This window comes from Macaca fascicularis, chromosome 2 (assembly GCF_037993035.2).
Source record: "Macaca fascicularis isolate 582-1 chromosome 2, T2T-MFA8v1.1".
Taxonomy (NCBI): Eukaryota; Metazoa; Chordata; class Mammalia; order Primates; family Cercopithecidae; genus Macaca; species Macaca fascicularis.
This window is the reverse complement of record NC_088376.1, coordinates 41,495,156-41,510,579: the sequence shown is the minus strand read 5'-3', so window position 1 is coordinate 41,510,579 and position 15,424 is coordinate 41,495,156. Positions and strand designations below refer to the sequence as shown.

The 15,424-nt window shown below is 40.2% G+C and overlaps 1 protein-coding gene across 4 annotated transcripts in view; it reads left to right on the top strand.

Moving 5' to 3' along the window:
* Positions 1–14,118, top strand: part of PIK3CB (phosphatidylinositol-4,5-bisphosphate 3-kinase catalytic subunit beta) — a 186,546-nt gene extending 172,428 nt beyond the window's left edge. For all 4 annotated transcript variants that reach the window (XM_005545910.5, XM_005545909.5, XM_065539991.2 and 1 more), the window contains 5 exons: positions 4,094–4,261; positions 5,267–5,390; positions 10,308–10,453; positions 11,860–11,992; positions 12,610–14,118. In XM_005545910.5, the coding sequence (XP_005545967.1) occupies positions 4,094–4,261; positions 5,267–5,390; positions 10,308–10,453; positions 11,860–11,992; positions 12,610–12,747 (709 nt within the window). In that variant the 3' untranslated portion in view covers positions 12,748–14,118. The remainder of the gene's footprint in view (positions 1–4,093; positions 4,262–5,266; positions 5,391–10,307; positions 10,454–11,859; positions 11,993–12,609) is intronic.
* The last annotated feature ends 1,306 nt before the right edge of the window (positions 14,119–15,424 follow it).

Below are 15,424 nucleotides of genomic sequence, written 5' to 3'. Positions count from 1 at the left end.
TGACAGTGGTGTCAGCAGTCTCAGAGGGTTGGAGGAAGAAGGTGGAAATAATGCAAGCATTAGGTAAAAAATTTAAACTTTTCTCCTTTGGAAGCCATGGGCTAAGGTACTACTCAGACTTTGGTCATTGTGTCGGAGTCAAAATCAGAGATAAGAAAGAAAAATACCACATATTCTCACTCATAAGTAGGAGCTAAATAATATATACACATAGAAGCGGGGTATGAGTTGATGGGCAATGGGGACTTAAAGGGTTGGCATGGGTGGTTGATGGTAGGTTGCTTGGTGGGTACAATGTGTGTTGCTACAGTGAAGGCCCTGACTTCACCACAGTGCAATATATCACTGTAGCAAAATTGCACTTCTACCCCATGAATATATACAAGTTGTAAAAAACAAATTTTTAAAACCAGATAACTTGCTATATACCTGTTTAGAGTAAGGATATGGTGCTGCCATCCCCGTGTTGTAGAATTTATTTCATTTTTAAATGCTTGATTTAGTGTGAAAGGTAACAAATTGCTACTTGAGTCAGAAAGTCTGAGAAAGGAGGGTAAACATTACTGAAATTGTAGTCTTGGCCTTTATAAGAAGTGTAGAAGTTGAGTGCAAAGGGGACCTAGGTGAGATGATCAGGGCCCAAGAGTTTGTCCCCAGCTTGACTTCTGTCAAACTGTGTCTCTGAGAAGGATGTTTTTCCTTCTCATTGTGAACATTCTACCCTCAAGGCACTGAAAGCTTTTATCATTGCCTGCTTTTGAAAAGGAAGTTATTGGACTTCTGCCTACTTTGGCTGCAACTGGAGTGAGAGGAGATGCAGGAAAGTGAGAAAGTGCTCTTTAACCTGGCAGTGTTTGCTTTACATGTGTTATGTCATGATAAGAGTAAGGGGTGTCATTAAAAACATTAATGCTGCATTAGAAGAATGCTTCATTCTCTTATTTTGTATTTTGACAGTTCTGCTCCCAACCTCGTTTTGCTAGAACTAGAAAAGTGTTTTTATTATTATTTTTTTCTGAGATGGAGTTTTGCTCTTGTTGCCCAGGCTGGAGTACAATGATGCAGTCTTGGTTTGCTGCAACCTCTGCCTCCTGGGTTCAAGCAATTTTCCTGCCTCAGCCTCCCGAGTAGCTGGGATTACAGGCACCTGCCACCATACCTGGCTAATTTTTTGTATTTTTAGTAGAGACAGGGTTTTAGCATGTTGGCCAGGCTGGTCTCGAACCCCTGACCTCAGGTGATCCACCTGCCTCGGCCTCCCAAAGTGCTGAGATAACAGGCATGAGCCACTGTTCCTGGCTGAAAAGTGCTTTTAAAAAAGCATAAAATATTTTAATTTTTTTTAGAAGGAGTTTTAGAAACTTTAATTTTAGAAACTATCTGATTGTGATACATGCTAACACACTCATATACTCCCTCCTCCCCACAACACACACACAGCCTCTCTTTGTCGCTCATAAAGTCCTTCAGAGGCTTTCTCAGTGCTTTTAGGAGTATGACAGAAGGCCTTACATGGCCAACAGGGACCTGCATGGTCCTTTCAACACTTATTTTGTCTTCCTCATCTTTCTGTTGTGCTCCCCCTTGTGCTCTCCTCCAGCCCTGCTGTCATTCCTCCACATGGAAGTCTTTTTTTTTTCTTTCAAGACAGAGTCTTGCCCTGTCACCAGGCTGGAGTGCAGTGGCTCACTACAACCTCCACCTCCCGGGTTCAAGTGATTCTCCTGCCTCAGCCTCCCAAGTAGCTGGGACTACAGGCGCACACCACCACATCCAGCTAATTTTTGTATTTTCAGTAGAGACAGGGTTTCACCATGTTGGCCAGCATGATCTCAATCTCTTGATCTCATGATCTGCCTGCCTCAGCCTCCCAAAGTGCTGGGATTACAGGCGTGAGCCAGCGTACCCGGCCAGGAAGTCTTTTTTGACTCCTACCATATTCTCCTGGCACTTCTTCCTTATACAGAGGTCACACATGCACATTGTACATTTGCAGTTTATAAGCTCAGTGAGTGTAGGAACTGCTGCTCTTTGGTTTTCTTGTTTGTTTGTTGCTTATTTCTGTATCTCCAGAATCTAACACAATGCTTGGTTAGCTGTACCTAAGTATTTATTGAGTACATGAATTCCATCCATTGTATTTTTTGTAGCTACCTGATCTTTGTTTGAACCTTTCAAGATATCTCATTCCATTTTAGTGTTCTTATTATAATAGAAATTAGAGAAAATATTTGCAACCAAAATGAGAAAAAGGTAATATTAATATACAAAGAGCTCAAATAAGTTACTGAAGAAAATGTCTAAAGCCCTAATAAATAGACAAAGAATGTAAATAGCTAAGTCACAAAAGAAATCTTAGAATGCTTAAAAGATCCAGGCGGAATGGCTCATGGCTGTAATCCCAACACTTTAGGAGGCCGAGGCAGTAGGATCACTTGAAGCCAGGAGTTACAAGCCTTGGCGACAAAGCAAGACCCCATCTCTACAAAAACCAAAAAAACCCAGCCAGGCATAGTGGCACTCACCTGTAGTCCCAGCTACTCTGGAGCCAAAGAGGGGAGGATTGCCTTGAGCCCTTGGGTCTGATGCTATGGTGAGCTATGATCGTGTCACTGCACTCAGCCTGGGCAACAGAGAGACACACTGACTCTTAAAAAAAAGAAAAAAAAATGGCCAAAAGAGATCTGAGAATAATTATCTTTACTAGGCGTCAAATAAGTGCAAATCAAAGCAAACTGCCACCTATTAGTTGAGCAAAAAATTTAATTGATAATCTATTTTTCAGAATGTATTGGTCTAGTTAGAATATCAATTCTCATCTTTCTGACAGACGACTAGTCCTTTGTAAATATCCAGTCACCTCTTTTCAGTTAAAGTTGCTGTCTCCAAGGAGTTTGCAGTCCAGTTGGGGAGGTAAAATCTCAACTCAAGAAATGAGAAGTCAGCATGAAGACCCACTGATGTCGTATTGCTTTTGCTGCTCTGGTTTAACTCTTTGCTCAGTCACTGTGAACTGTAAAACATGTAGCAGTTCTTCATCTAAATCAGCCTCCCTATCTATTTTCACTCACAAGAAGCAGCCTGTTACATAATCAGTGACTGTCTTTGTAAAGACATTTTTACATCTTTTTAATCTAAAACCCATCTAAGGCCCAACTTTAAGTCTTAGATCTTCCACTTAGTTAAATGTGTGACTTTTGGGAAATTGCTTACATTACTCATTTGTAAAATTGGTAACTTACCTTATAGGGATTGTATTATTCAATTTGTTTATTCATTTTAATATATTCATTGAGCACCTACTGTGTGCTAGGCCTATTCCCAGGCACTGAGGATACAACAGTGAAGATCCATACTTGGGCAGGTGTGGTAGCTCATGCCTATAATCCCAGCACTTTGGGAGGCTGGGGTGAGAGGATCACTTGAGTCCAGGAGTTCAAGAGCAGCCTGGGCAACATGGCCAAACCCTGTCTCAACAAAAGTTTCTAAAAATTAGCCCAGCATGGTGGCGCATGCCTGTAGTCCCAGCTACTCAGGAGGCTGAGGTGAGAGGATGGCTGGAGGCCATTGAGTTGAAGCTGTAATGAACTGAGATCATGCCACCACACTCCAGCTGAGTGACAGAGCGAGACCCTGTCTCAAAACAAAAACAAAAAAAAGATTGTAGGTTTGAACAACCAGAAGGATGGAGTTTCCCTTAACCAACATAATATGTAAACTGTTTAGTCTGGCACATGGCACTTACTGGGTATTCCATAAAGAGTAGTTTATTTCCCTGAAATTTAGAGTAAGAGTGAAAGACTTTGATCCATGTACTTCTGTCCACCTACACAAGCAAATAGAATGTTTCACCAGAATAACTAGATAAAAAATTTTATATGTAATTGGCACATTGGAATCCTTGTAAATTACTCCTGTTGGCCAAGAGATTTCTTTGGTAGAACTTGTGTTTTTCCATATGACAATAACATAGTAATGGCAAGTATATCAATAATAATAAAACTTTTTTTAAAAATTAAAGGGAAAATCTTACCAAATTAATGTTTCATTTTAAGGAAAATATGACTCTTTATGCCCATTTTTTTCCTTCCAGGATGTTGCCTTATGGCTGTTTAGCAACAGGAGATCGCTCTGGCCTCATTGAAGTTGTGAGCACCTCTGAAACAATTGCTGACATTCAGCTGAACAGTAGCAATGTGGCTGCTGCAGCAGCCTTCAACAAAGATGCCCTTCTGAACTGGCTTAAAGAATACAATTCTGGGTTAGTTTATTCTGTTTGATTATAATTTTTCTGTACAAACAACCAAACAAATACTATATGCTCCCAATAGAAGTCATCAGTGTGTTAGAGGAAATATTAGTGTTTTTTGTCTATTTCTTCAATTTCATGTTAGAACAAAATGACACATAACCCTTCCTAAAGTCTTGTAGTTGGTGAATGTTGAATTCTACTTTATCTAGATCAAATTTTGGAGCTCTGCTGTAAAGTTACAATCTATGAATTTAAGTATTTAAAGATAACATATTAAAGCCTTTGTTCAAGTGCATCAGCTTCTCTAATTATGTGAATATATGAACCTAAGTGAGTTTTTAATGAGTTTGTAGATTGTGATTTCTCTAAACTAAAAAATGCAATGCTTGGAATTATGGCTATGGTGTTAGAAAAGCACTAATGTATAGGAAATAAAAAAATTTCACAGTGAGGGGGAAATGGTCTGCAAGTGTTTTTGGCTAAAGACTTCAGAGTTAGACACATTTTATCGAGGACTTTTTTAATATGAAAATCAGTTTCTAAATTTTGATCTTAAGGCCTTGTCTCCAGGGAATCTCTATTACTTACTTCCAATTGAAGTCAGTGACTTAAATGGTTGAAACTGCAGTGCTTAAGTCTTAAACATGAAATTGTAGTCAGTCTTTGGTCAAAACTAACAAAAATGTTCCCAACCCCCAGCATGATCTAGCAAAGCCATAGTCTTTTCTAACTACTCTACACGAGCCCACTCACAGCCCCACCGAAACACAGCTCCCAGGACATTTGAATGTCTGAGGCCCAGTTATTTAATGTCTTTGAAGGCAGCTCTCTCAGCCCAGCCCCTGTGATGACCACCCACACTCCCCTTGGCTGATCCACATGTTCCCTCATATGGTTTTGGCAGCTCTGTGTTCTCCTCACAATTAAAAAGGAAACAGAGGTATGGTTTGGGTCTCACTCTACATGCTTGGAGGCTGAAAACCGTTTTTGCTTCTATTCTTTTCTCTTGTTCAGGGATGACCTGGACCGAGCCATTGAGGAATTTACACTGTCCTGTGCTGGCTACTGTGTAGCTTCTTATGTCCTTGGGATTGGTGACAGACATAGTGACAACATCATGGTCAAAAAAACTGGCCAGGTGAGCTGCTCCTCAGGATTTGCCAAGGGCCTTAGTAATGCCATTACTTACGTATAGCATAATCTCCTGTGTAACTCAGCCAGATTCTTTAGTGATTCTCAGTGTCATGTCTTTGTCTTTACTTCCATTTCTCACCGCCTCTCGTTTCATATACAGTCTATTACGTGTATTAATTTGTTTGCTTGCTTGAAGTTAGATGGTAAGCATTTATTTGTTTAAAAAATTATTGAAGGCTGGGCGTGGTGGCTCACGCCTGTAATCCCAGTACTTTGGGAGGCCAAGCAGGCCAGATCACCTGAGGTCAGGAGTTTGAGACCAGCTTGGCCAACATGGTGAAATCCCGTCTCTACTAAAAATACAAACATTCGCCAGGCATGGTGGCAGGCGACTGTAATCCCAGCTACTTGGGAGGCCGAGGCGGGAGAATCACTTGAACCCAGGAGGCGGAGGTTGCAGTGAGCCAAGATCGCCCCACTGCACTACATTCTGGGCGACAAGAGTGAAACTCCATCTAAAAAAAAAATTATTGAAAAAATTTTTGTAGTTAAAGTGGCCTTTTCTTTCAATATAAGAAATTGTATTTGGGATACATTTGTACCTAACAGAAGAAGCAGATAAGGTACTGGATGTATTAAATTTAAAGATAACCAATACTTTAAAAAAAAAGTTGGGATGAACCCCACTTGAGTTATTTTCTCTTTTAGAACATCATACCTAATCATATATGGGAGAAGGGAGAACAGTCATGTGAGTAATAGCATTCTGGGGTACCTAGGGAATCTAGGCCGTGTTATTTATAAAGTGCTTAAGTTTTCAAATGAAAATTTCATTTTTCAGAGCGACATGTTTGCAAACATTTTTTGTATTAAGCAAAGACAGATGAGATATCTTAGATAATTTTTCAGTTTAGCCACCCTAGGAATTCCCACACTCGCGGCATACTAGAATGAAAGTCTCTCTGGGTCACTGTGTGAACTTTGGTTCCATGAGGGACCCAGAGTTTTGTATCTCCTGGGAAATCTGGATTAGTTCTGGCTTGGGCTTTGAGAGTTGATGTGGAATGAATTTGTAAGGCACTATAATACATGAATGCACTATGTAGGATTGAGGAATCTTGTGTCCATACTTAAAAGGATTCCCTGGGACTTCTGGCCAATCACATTGAATACTTAGATTTATCTCCATTTTCTTCAGATACACCTCTAAAACAATAATAAGGAATTAAGAAATATGTAAACTCAAGAAGTCAAAGATGATAGGAAAATAGGCCACAGTGGGTGCAACATATTACCAGACTTGAGGGTGATAGAAAGTGAGATAGAGAAGCGGCAGTGACTTAATAGAAAGTCAGTACTTGTGAAGGGGTATGCAAGTCTCATAAAAGCTCTGGAATCAGAGGCACCATGTATCCCTGTTCAAGGAGGGATATAGAAAGAGGCTGAAACAGAACTAGTTGGCAGTTTATATATGGAACAGTTAGGCACTCAAGTCCCCTTCCCTATACCAAGAAGGAGATAGATTTATTCTCTGAACAAACTGGTTCTGACTCAAGCACACTTATTTCCACAGAGGCTACAGGAAAGGGTCCCATATTAAAAATGGAGATGAGCGAAAGGCAGCATAGTAAATGGTACAATCTGCAGCCACTTCCACTTGCTTTATTCTAAGAACACTGGCAGCCAGATGTATAGTTGACCCTCAGTGAGAGACTAGATGATTCTATTCTAGAAATCTGATTGGTTCCATTGAAAAGTCCTACAGATCCGACAGTTGAGATTTCTCCCTAGTTTCTCTACAGGGAAGTCCACCAATCAACAAGCAAGCCTACCACGTACATAGAATTTTCATTCAGCTTTTTAGTGATTCATTGTTAAATATGAATGGTTAAGGATTAATATACTTTTAAAAAATGACAATAATGTTTGTTTATCATGTACAACATATTGTTTTGAAATATCTCTTCATTGTGGACTTGATAAATTGAGCTGACCTGTGTATTACCTCACATACTTATCTTTTTTGTGATGATAACATTTAAAACCTAGTCTTTCAGCAGTTTTCAGGAATGCAATATATTGTTGTTAACTATAGTTGCCATATTGTAAGACAGATCTGCTGAACTTATTCCTCCTATCTAAGTGAAATTTTGTATTATTTGACCAATATCTCCCCGGCCCCTGCAGCCACCATTCTACTCTCTACTGGATTAACAGACATTTAAGGGAAGCCTCTACCATGAAAGATAGAAACCAAACAAGCAAAATAGGGAAGAAAAGAAAAGAACTCTGGGAAAACAGGGTAACTGCAGTAAACAGAGGGTGATTTTAAAAATCAAAGCAAAAAAATACGTTGTATCTTTAAAGTAATAATAGGATTCTGTCTTTTATAGTCAGAACATAGAGGTCTTGAAACTTAGAAATAGGAACAAACAAAAAGTTAAAATAGTAATAGTGTAAATATTTTGTAGCAGGCATAGTTGTAAGTGCTTTATATATAATCTAATGCCTTCAGGCCTGATGACAGCCTTATAGAGTGGTGGTATTAGCCCCATTTTACAAGTGAGGATATTAAAGCAACAGAGAATAGACGTGTCAGGATTTTAACCCTGGCAGTTTGGCTCATATTCTTTTTTTTAATCCGCCATGCCTTAATGTCTCCAAAAAAATATGATAAATAGAGAAAAGATCCAGAAACAATAGAGACTCAGTCTAGGGAGGTATACTCTCAGCCTAATGGGAATTCCAGAAAGAAGGAGAATGTCGTGAACCCGGGAGGTGGAACTTGCAGTGAGCCTCCTAGATCACGCCACTCACTCCAGCCTGGGTGACAAAGCAAGACTCCGTCTCAAAAAAATAAAAAAAAAAGAAGAAGTAAAAGAGAAGAGGAAACAAGGGAGGGTACTTACTAAGCAAATAATACTAAGCCATTTCCCAGAGCCAATGTTCATGAATATCTAGTCAAAATAGCACAACAATTATCTGATAACAGAAGAAAAACACCCTTACTAAGGACCTGCACTATGAAATTTCAGTGCATCAGACATAAAGAGAAAGTTTTAAAACTTTCCCAGAGACACAGCAGGCCACATAACAGAGTTTAGAAGTCAAAATGACTTGGCTCCTCAGTAGCTACATTGGCAATTATAAGACAGTGCACGTTAGCCTTCATAATTTTGAGGGAAAATGATTTCTAACCTAAAATTGGATAACCAAAGTGGGTTTTTTTTTGTTTTTTGTTTTTTGTTTTTTTTGAGATGGAGTCTTGCTCTGGCCCAGGCTGGAATGCAGTGGCGCGATCTCGGCTCACTGCAACCTCCGCCTCCTGGGTTCAAGCGATTCTCCTGCCTCAGCCTCCCCAGGCAGCCGGGACCACAGGCACACGCTACCACGCCCAATCAAGTATAAAGGGTAGAATGAAGACATTTTTCCAACTTGCAGGGTCACAAAACTTGTCACTCCTCTGCATCTTTTCTCAGAGACTGCCAGAATAAGGGCATCTACCAAAACGAGCCTAAACCAATAATTCTCAAGTTGGGTGATTTTTCCCTCAGGGGCATTTGTTAATATGTGAAAACAGTTTTAGTTGTCATAACTGGGGGGTGGGGTAGTCTAGTGGGTAGAGGCCAGGGATGCTGCTAAACACCCATAGAGGACAGAACCCCATATCAATTATATGGCCTAAAATGTCAGTAGTGCCAGTGTTGAGAAGCCCCGGTCTCAACCAAAAGAGAATGTAATGGGGGACACAGAAAACAGGCTCCAAATGGGAGAAGAGGAAAGGGAAGGCCCAGGATGATGGCTCTGCAGCAGCACCAGAGAACACCATCCCAGCTAGAAACCAGTAGATTACCTGACTGTCTGGAAAACAGTTTTGAAAATGATTTGTAGATTTGTTGTTGTTGTTTGATTTGTAGATTTTTAAGGAGAGTTTGGGAAGAATTAATGCTAAGGTCATAGGACACTAAGCTAAATGAATGAATGAATACATGCATACAGTTTTCTCAAGGAAAAAAGGTGAACAACATGTGAAAAATAAAAACACTGAAATTGATGTAACCAGAAATTATGACATAATGTGCCACAGTGTGTAGCATTATGTTAGCATAAAAGTACTAAATCTTTATCTTCCACAGTAAGAATAGTAATATACAATTAGGGAGCAAAAATGAGCATAAACATATTATTTAGAAAAATGGAGGTAGACACCAGGAAAAACACCTAGTGAGAAGAGTAAGAAGTTACCTCTAAAGAGTAGCACTCGATGCGGGGAGCTAGTAGGGCAAGGATGTACTTTTTTTTTTTTTGAGACAGGGTCATTACTCTGTCAGCCAGGCTAGAGTGTAGTGGCATGATCATGGCCCACTGCAGCCTCGACCTCCCAGGCTCAAGCAATTGCCCCACCTCACCCTCCTGAGTAGCTGGGACCACAGGTGTGTGCCATTATGCCGGGTTAATTTTTTCCTTCATTTGTAGAGATGGAGTCTTCCTATGTTGCCCAGGCTGGCCTTGAACTCCTGGGCTCAAATGATCCTCCTGCCTCAGCTTCCCAAAGTGCTGGGATTACAGACGTGAACCACCACACCCAACCTGTGCTCTTTTCTTGTTATGTTTTATAGAACTATTTTACTTATTAAAAATCAGAATTTTAATTCTTTGGATGTATTTTTCTTTCTAAAGAGTCTCCTTTTCCACTAGATATCTACAGTTTAATATCAGGGTTATTTATTATTGATTGTAAAAGTCTTAAGAGTGTTAGATATGCTCTGCTCTCACCTGGCTCAGTGGACTATAAACAGAGGAAGAAGGGCTCAGATGAGGATGGGTATAGTTCCTGGGGGTCTAGGACTGTGGAGGTTTTGCCTTTATATTTGGAACCCACCAGAAAAATGAAGAAAATTAAATCCCATTTGTTTTGCAGCTCTTCCACATTGACTTTGGACATATTCTTGGAAATTTCAAATCTAAGTTTGGCATTAAAAGGGAGCGAGTGCCTTTTATTCTTACCTATGATTTCATCCATGTCATTCAACAAGGAAAAACAGGAAATACAGAAAAGTTTGGCCGGTGAGTACTGCCCTTGTGCCAAGGCTGAACACTTCTAACATTTTCTCATCTGAACACCTGGTCTAGCATTTCTTAGCTGTAGTATATGTGGATCTGGGAGATATTCAGTCTGATTATAGGAAGCTTTTGGGGGAATTTGCCTGTCAGATTATTGTGCTGGTTCAGAAATTCTCAGATAGGAGAAACAGAATGCTAGAAATTTAAAATAGTTATTGTATTTTTTTCCAATAATATACTACCTTTTACCTGTTTCAGAACATTCTCTGAAACTGTTAAGACAGTTGATAGGAAAATGCTGAAAAGACATCTGCTGTCATTGTGTATGGAGTACAGTAAGGGAACCAGGATTCAGGGCAAATTTTTAAATCTCTGATCTATTACTGACTACCTACATGTTCCCAAGCATAATACTTGTCTTTTTGCCTTTGTTTCATCTTAAAATGGGGACAAAAATATAAAATTAAGGGCTACTGTGATGATTAGAGACATATCATGTAACCCACACGTACTTAACAAATGATTGTCACTATCCTTTATAGTTCTGTTTGGGTTTCCTCAGAATATACCTCAGTGGGTCTGGTTTTCTCTTTGGCAAAATAAGATGGTCCTCAGCCTGGCATGGTAGGTCACGCCTGTAATCCCAGCACTTTGGGAAGCCAAGGCATGCAGATCACTGGAGGTTGGGAGTTCAAGACCAGCCTGACCAACATGGTGAAACCCCATCTCTACTAAAAATACAAAAAGTAGCCAGGTGTGGTGGCGCATGCCTGTAATCTCAGCTACTCAGGAGACTGAGGCAGGAGAATTGCTTGAACCTGGGAGGCAGAAGTTGCAGTGAGCCAAGATCACACCACTGCACTCCAGCCTGGGAGACAGAGTGAGGCTCCATCTCAAAAAAACAACATTGGATGATCCTCTTGAAAGACCATCTTGAAGAGAAGAGAGAGGGAAGGCAGGATGACAGGAAGGAGTAAAAGCACTGACACTGATTGGAGGTACATTAAAAAAATTAGTTTCTGGAATCAGACCACAAATACAGAAACCAGAAGTATGTTCAGAAATCCTTGTGGATTATAATTATAACTGATTTAATAATCAGTTCTTGCATCTCATAGAATTAAAATGTCTAGATTATTAATAAAAATGTAATGGCTTTTCATCATAGAATTTCTATTTAGTTGTGTTTTTGAAAAATATATTTGTGATGTTAGAGAGATTGATTGTATTATGTAGATTTTAGTCCTGGGACAGTTTTCACAGAAGTAAAAATCAGAAATGAACCTTTAGTTCAGTAGGAATTTTCTTATTCTAATAGAAAATCTAGCTATGTTTTCTTAGTTTCCTGTATGAAATGTGCTGTCTCCCCTCTAACACTGTGCTCATGTGGTTTGCTGCATCACCCAAAGGTTCCGCCAGTGTTGTGAGGATGCATATCTGATTTTACGACGGCATGGGAATCTTTTCATCACTCTCTTTGCGCTGATGTTGACTGCAGGGCTTCCTGAGCTCACATCAGTCAAGGATATACAGTATCTTAAGGTATAAAACCACTTTTCCTTCTGTCTTGGACTTTGTGGGCATTGAGCTCAGTTTTAGCTGCCTGTTTTATTCAAGTGGCTGAAGGGAGTAGAACAAAGTCATTTCCTCTAAGATGGTTCTTAGTCAGGAGGGAAAGAATCTGGGAAGTTCACATAAAGGAGGAATTTTGAAGAGTAGCTTGTAACCCAGAAGATTTTCCCATCAGTAGAAGGGGCATAAAATAGACTGGTATTGGGCTATAGCCTTCTTACTCACATTACTGAAAGACCGCAGATCAGGCGCGGGTTGGCACCTTGATTTTCAACAGCCTGCCTTTTTCTTGTCAGGGTCTTAGTAGGTCTTGAGTCATCTTACTGGATTTGGGTGGTAGTGGCAAGCAGCTGTGTGTCCTGCAGTAATTATAAATTATTTTCATCTTCAAAAACCTTTTGGAAGGAGTCATATTATCTCCCTATCTTGGGGTTCTGCCTCCTGCAGATGATATTTAAATAAGAACATGAAGCGTGCTGCCTGATGGTGGCTGGGGAGGCACAACTAATCCAGCCTCCTGCAGACTTTATTATTTGCACATCTCTACTGAAGTTATATAAAATCATATTTTTCCCCTTCCATTTTAGGACTCTCTTGCATTAGGGAAGAGTGAAGAAGAAGCACTCAAACAGTTTAAGCAAAAATTTGATGAGGCGCTCAGGGAAAGCTGGACTACTAAAGTGAACTGGATGGCCCACACAGTTCGGAAAGACTACAGATCTTAACGATCAGCCTTCGCTCCTAATGTATTTGTTGGTTTCATTTCGTTTTCATTTTGCACTTGCACTAAATTGAACATGACCCTGTCAGAGATGTAATAAAGGGAATGAAATCCTGAAACTCAGAGTTAAATTAAGAACAAGGCATCCCACAGAACCTAATCTGAACAATCCCCGATGATTCCCTCTGCTTTTTGAATGCTTCCAAGACTTATCATGAAAACTGTCAATGGATAATCATTTCCTGCTGACTTTGCACGCCAAGGAATGCTACTAGAGATTGTTTCTGTTTTTGTTTGTTTCTTTCTAATATTTGGTACTTTCCCAGAATGATGTAAATACTTCTTTTCAATGTTGTGACCAAGTATTGTCACTCAGCCAACAACTTTTCCACACCTGGGGGTTGGTGGCTGTTCTTACTTTCCAAATGAGGCTAAAAAGAAAGGCATCTTTCTTCCCTTTTAAAATTGTGTAAACTGCAAATTATAATATAATTTGAATTTTTGATTATTTTCCAGAAGAAATCTTGTAAACCTGTGGATACTCATTAATTCTTTTGTTAATATTTATTTCCATGATAGCATCATTCCAGCCAGACTTGCTGAAAATCTACTGGTGAGGCAAATATAATATATATAAATATGCTACATATATATTTATAAAATTTCTAGTGGGAGTTCTATATAAATGTTTCTTTGGTATTCTTCAGCCTGTGATTTAAAGTTTTACAAAAAGCAGAGCTTTTTCCTAAGTTACTTTTCAGTTAGGTAACTGTGTGATCCAGTTCTTCCAGCTGCTTCTATAATGAGGCACATATTAATACAGTTTTTATATGGTATCTATGAAAGAGTTCACTTCATAGAGAATAATACTTGAGCAAATGTATCCAAGAAAGCAAGCAAATGAAAAGGAACCTATTTATGGAATAAACTCCAGATCAGAAATTCAGTATTTTAGAAAAATGCCAGCTCTTCTTAACTGTATTTATTAAAACTTGTAATAATGTGATTTTTTTCAAGAATATTAGTTCAAATTGAAATGGTTTCAGGCCACATGGAAATCTTTTAAGTTATTTGTTGAGGTACCATATATTTAGGGTGCTAGGGGCAAGTAATATTAATATGTGCAATAGGAACTACTGGTTTGAATGTGTAAATGGATGATCTCTCTGAGTTCTGGCAACATCCAGCAAAACTACTGCTTATTCTCCAAAGAATATTGGGAGCTCTCAATCCTCAGTGATATGGGAAAGAGAACTGAGTATTTGCCCTATGACTGAGTTTTCTATAGGAATTTTATTAAAGAATGTTTAATTTTGTTGTCCTTCTTAATGTTCTCAGTCAAATAAATGAGTGAGCTGGTTTCGGCTGTTCTTGGGATGGGTGAGCCTCTTCTTTATGGGTAGAGTGGGCCTTTGGAACTTTGCACTGGAACTCGAAGAAATGGCCAAGTCGGTAGACAAACCAACCTCAGGAATAGGCTAAGGCCTATTATGGCCTCTTCCCTGACTTCTCCCCTTGTTTCCCAGCCTCATCAGGATGGTGTAGGAGGCCCTTTGGACTTTGGTGGGAGCCTGAGGTAAGAAGCCATGCATGTGGCAGGTGCCCTGAGGTCTGGGTAGTTACTTGGCACCTGAACCAAGGCCAGACTGTGCTGCTTTGGAGCTCTTGTTCACAGGGCAGATGCCGGAGCAGTCCAGTTCCTTGGAAATCACTCAGCTGAGGATGGGAGTTGGCCTCTGGATTCCTCATTTCCAGGGCTGGTATAGACTCACTGAGACTTCCAGGAATAGGACTGTGGAAGGACAGGTTTATTCAGAGATCTTTGTCTAGTAGCCACCCACCACTTCATGAACCAGGCCGCAGGTCAGTGGTTTGGAGAATGGTGAACACTGCCAGGAAGAAATGGATACCATTCTTTCCAGAGGGGTCTCCTCAGCCAAAAGGAGGGCCTTGATAAATACATGCCAAATCAGTGAATGTGGATGTCTTTAAGAGCAAGAAAGGGAAATGAACTTCTATGTGTGTCCCCAAACAGTCCTGGGCCTGAACCCAGGATAACTCTTGATCCTCTCCCCTCTGACCTCTTCTACAGGCCCCCACTCCAGTGTAGCCAGGACTGCGTTGCTTAGTAGCTACTGAGCATTCCTAGCAAGCACTCCCTGCAGACTTTTTGAATTGCATGTCTGTGACTTTCAGGAGCTCTGGTGGGGCCAGAGAGGAACAGGTAGAAGGCAGAAGGATAGCTACGCTCCTGGACATTAGGACTCCAGACTGCGCGAACAGCTTCCTACGCAGGATTGGTTACCCCATGTCTTGCCTCTTGAGCACTCTGACCAACAATGGACATTATCCCAAAACACTTTAATTCCTGTCTTTTGAGCCTTTCCCATGTTCCCCTGAAACAAGGTCTTAGAAACTGTACATTTCCATACTTGAGGATAGCGTCTGTGTCTACAGTATCTGGCGGGGGTAGGGGCTGGGAGGGGGCAGGCAGTGCAGAAGATGACTGTTCAAGTAATTCTGGAGTGCTCACCTCCTGTCTATAGGCAGACCCTGGACTCCAGAGACCAATATTTGTAATCCAACTCTGCCTTTGTTACCCTTAAGTAAGGTATTTATTTCTCAGGGTTTATACTTCCTAATTGATAAAATGAGACTATTAATACCTACCCTACTCAACT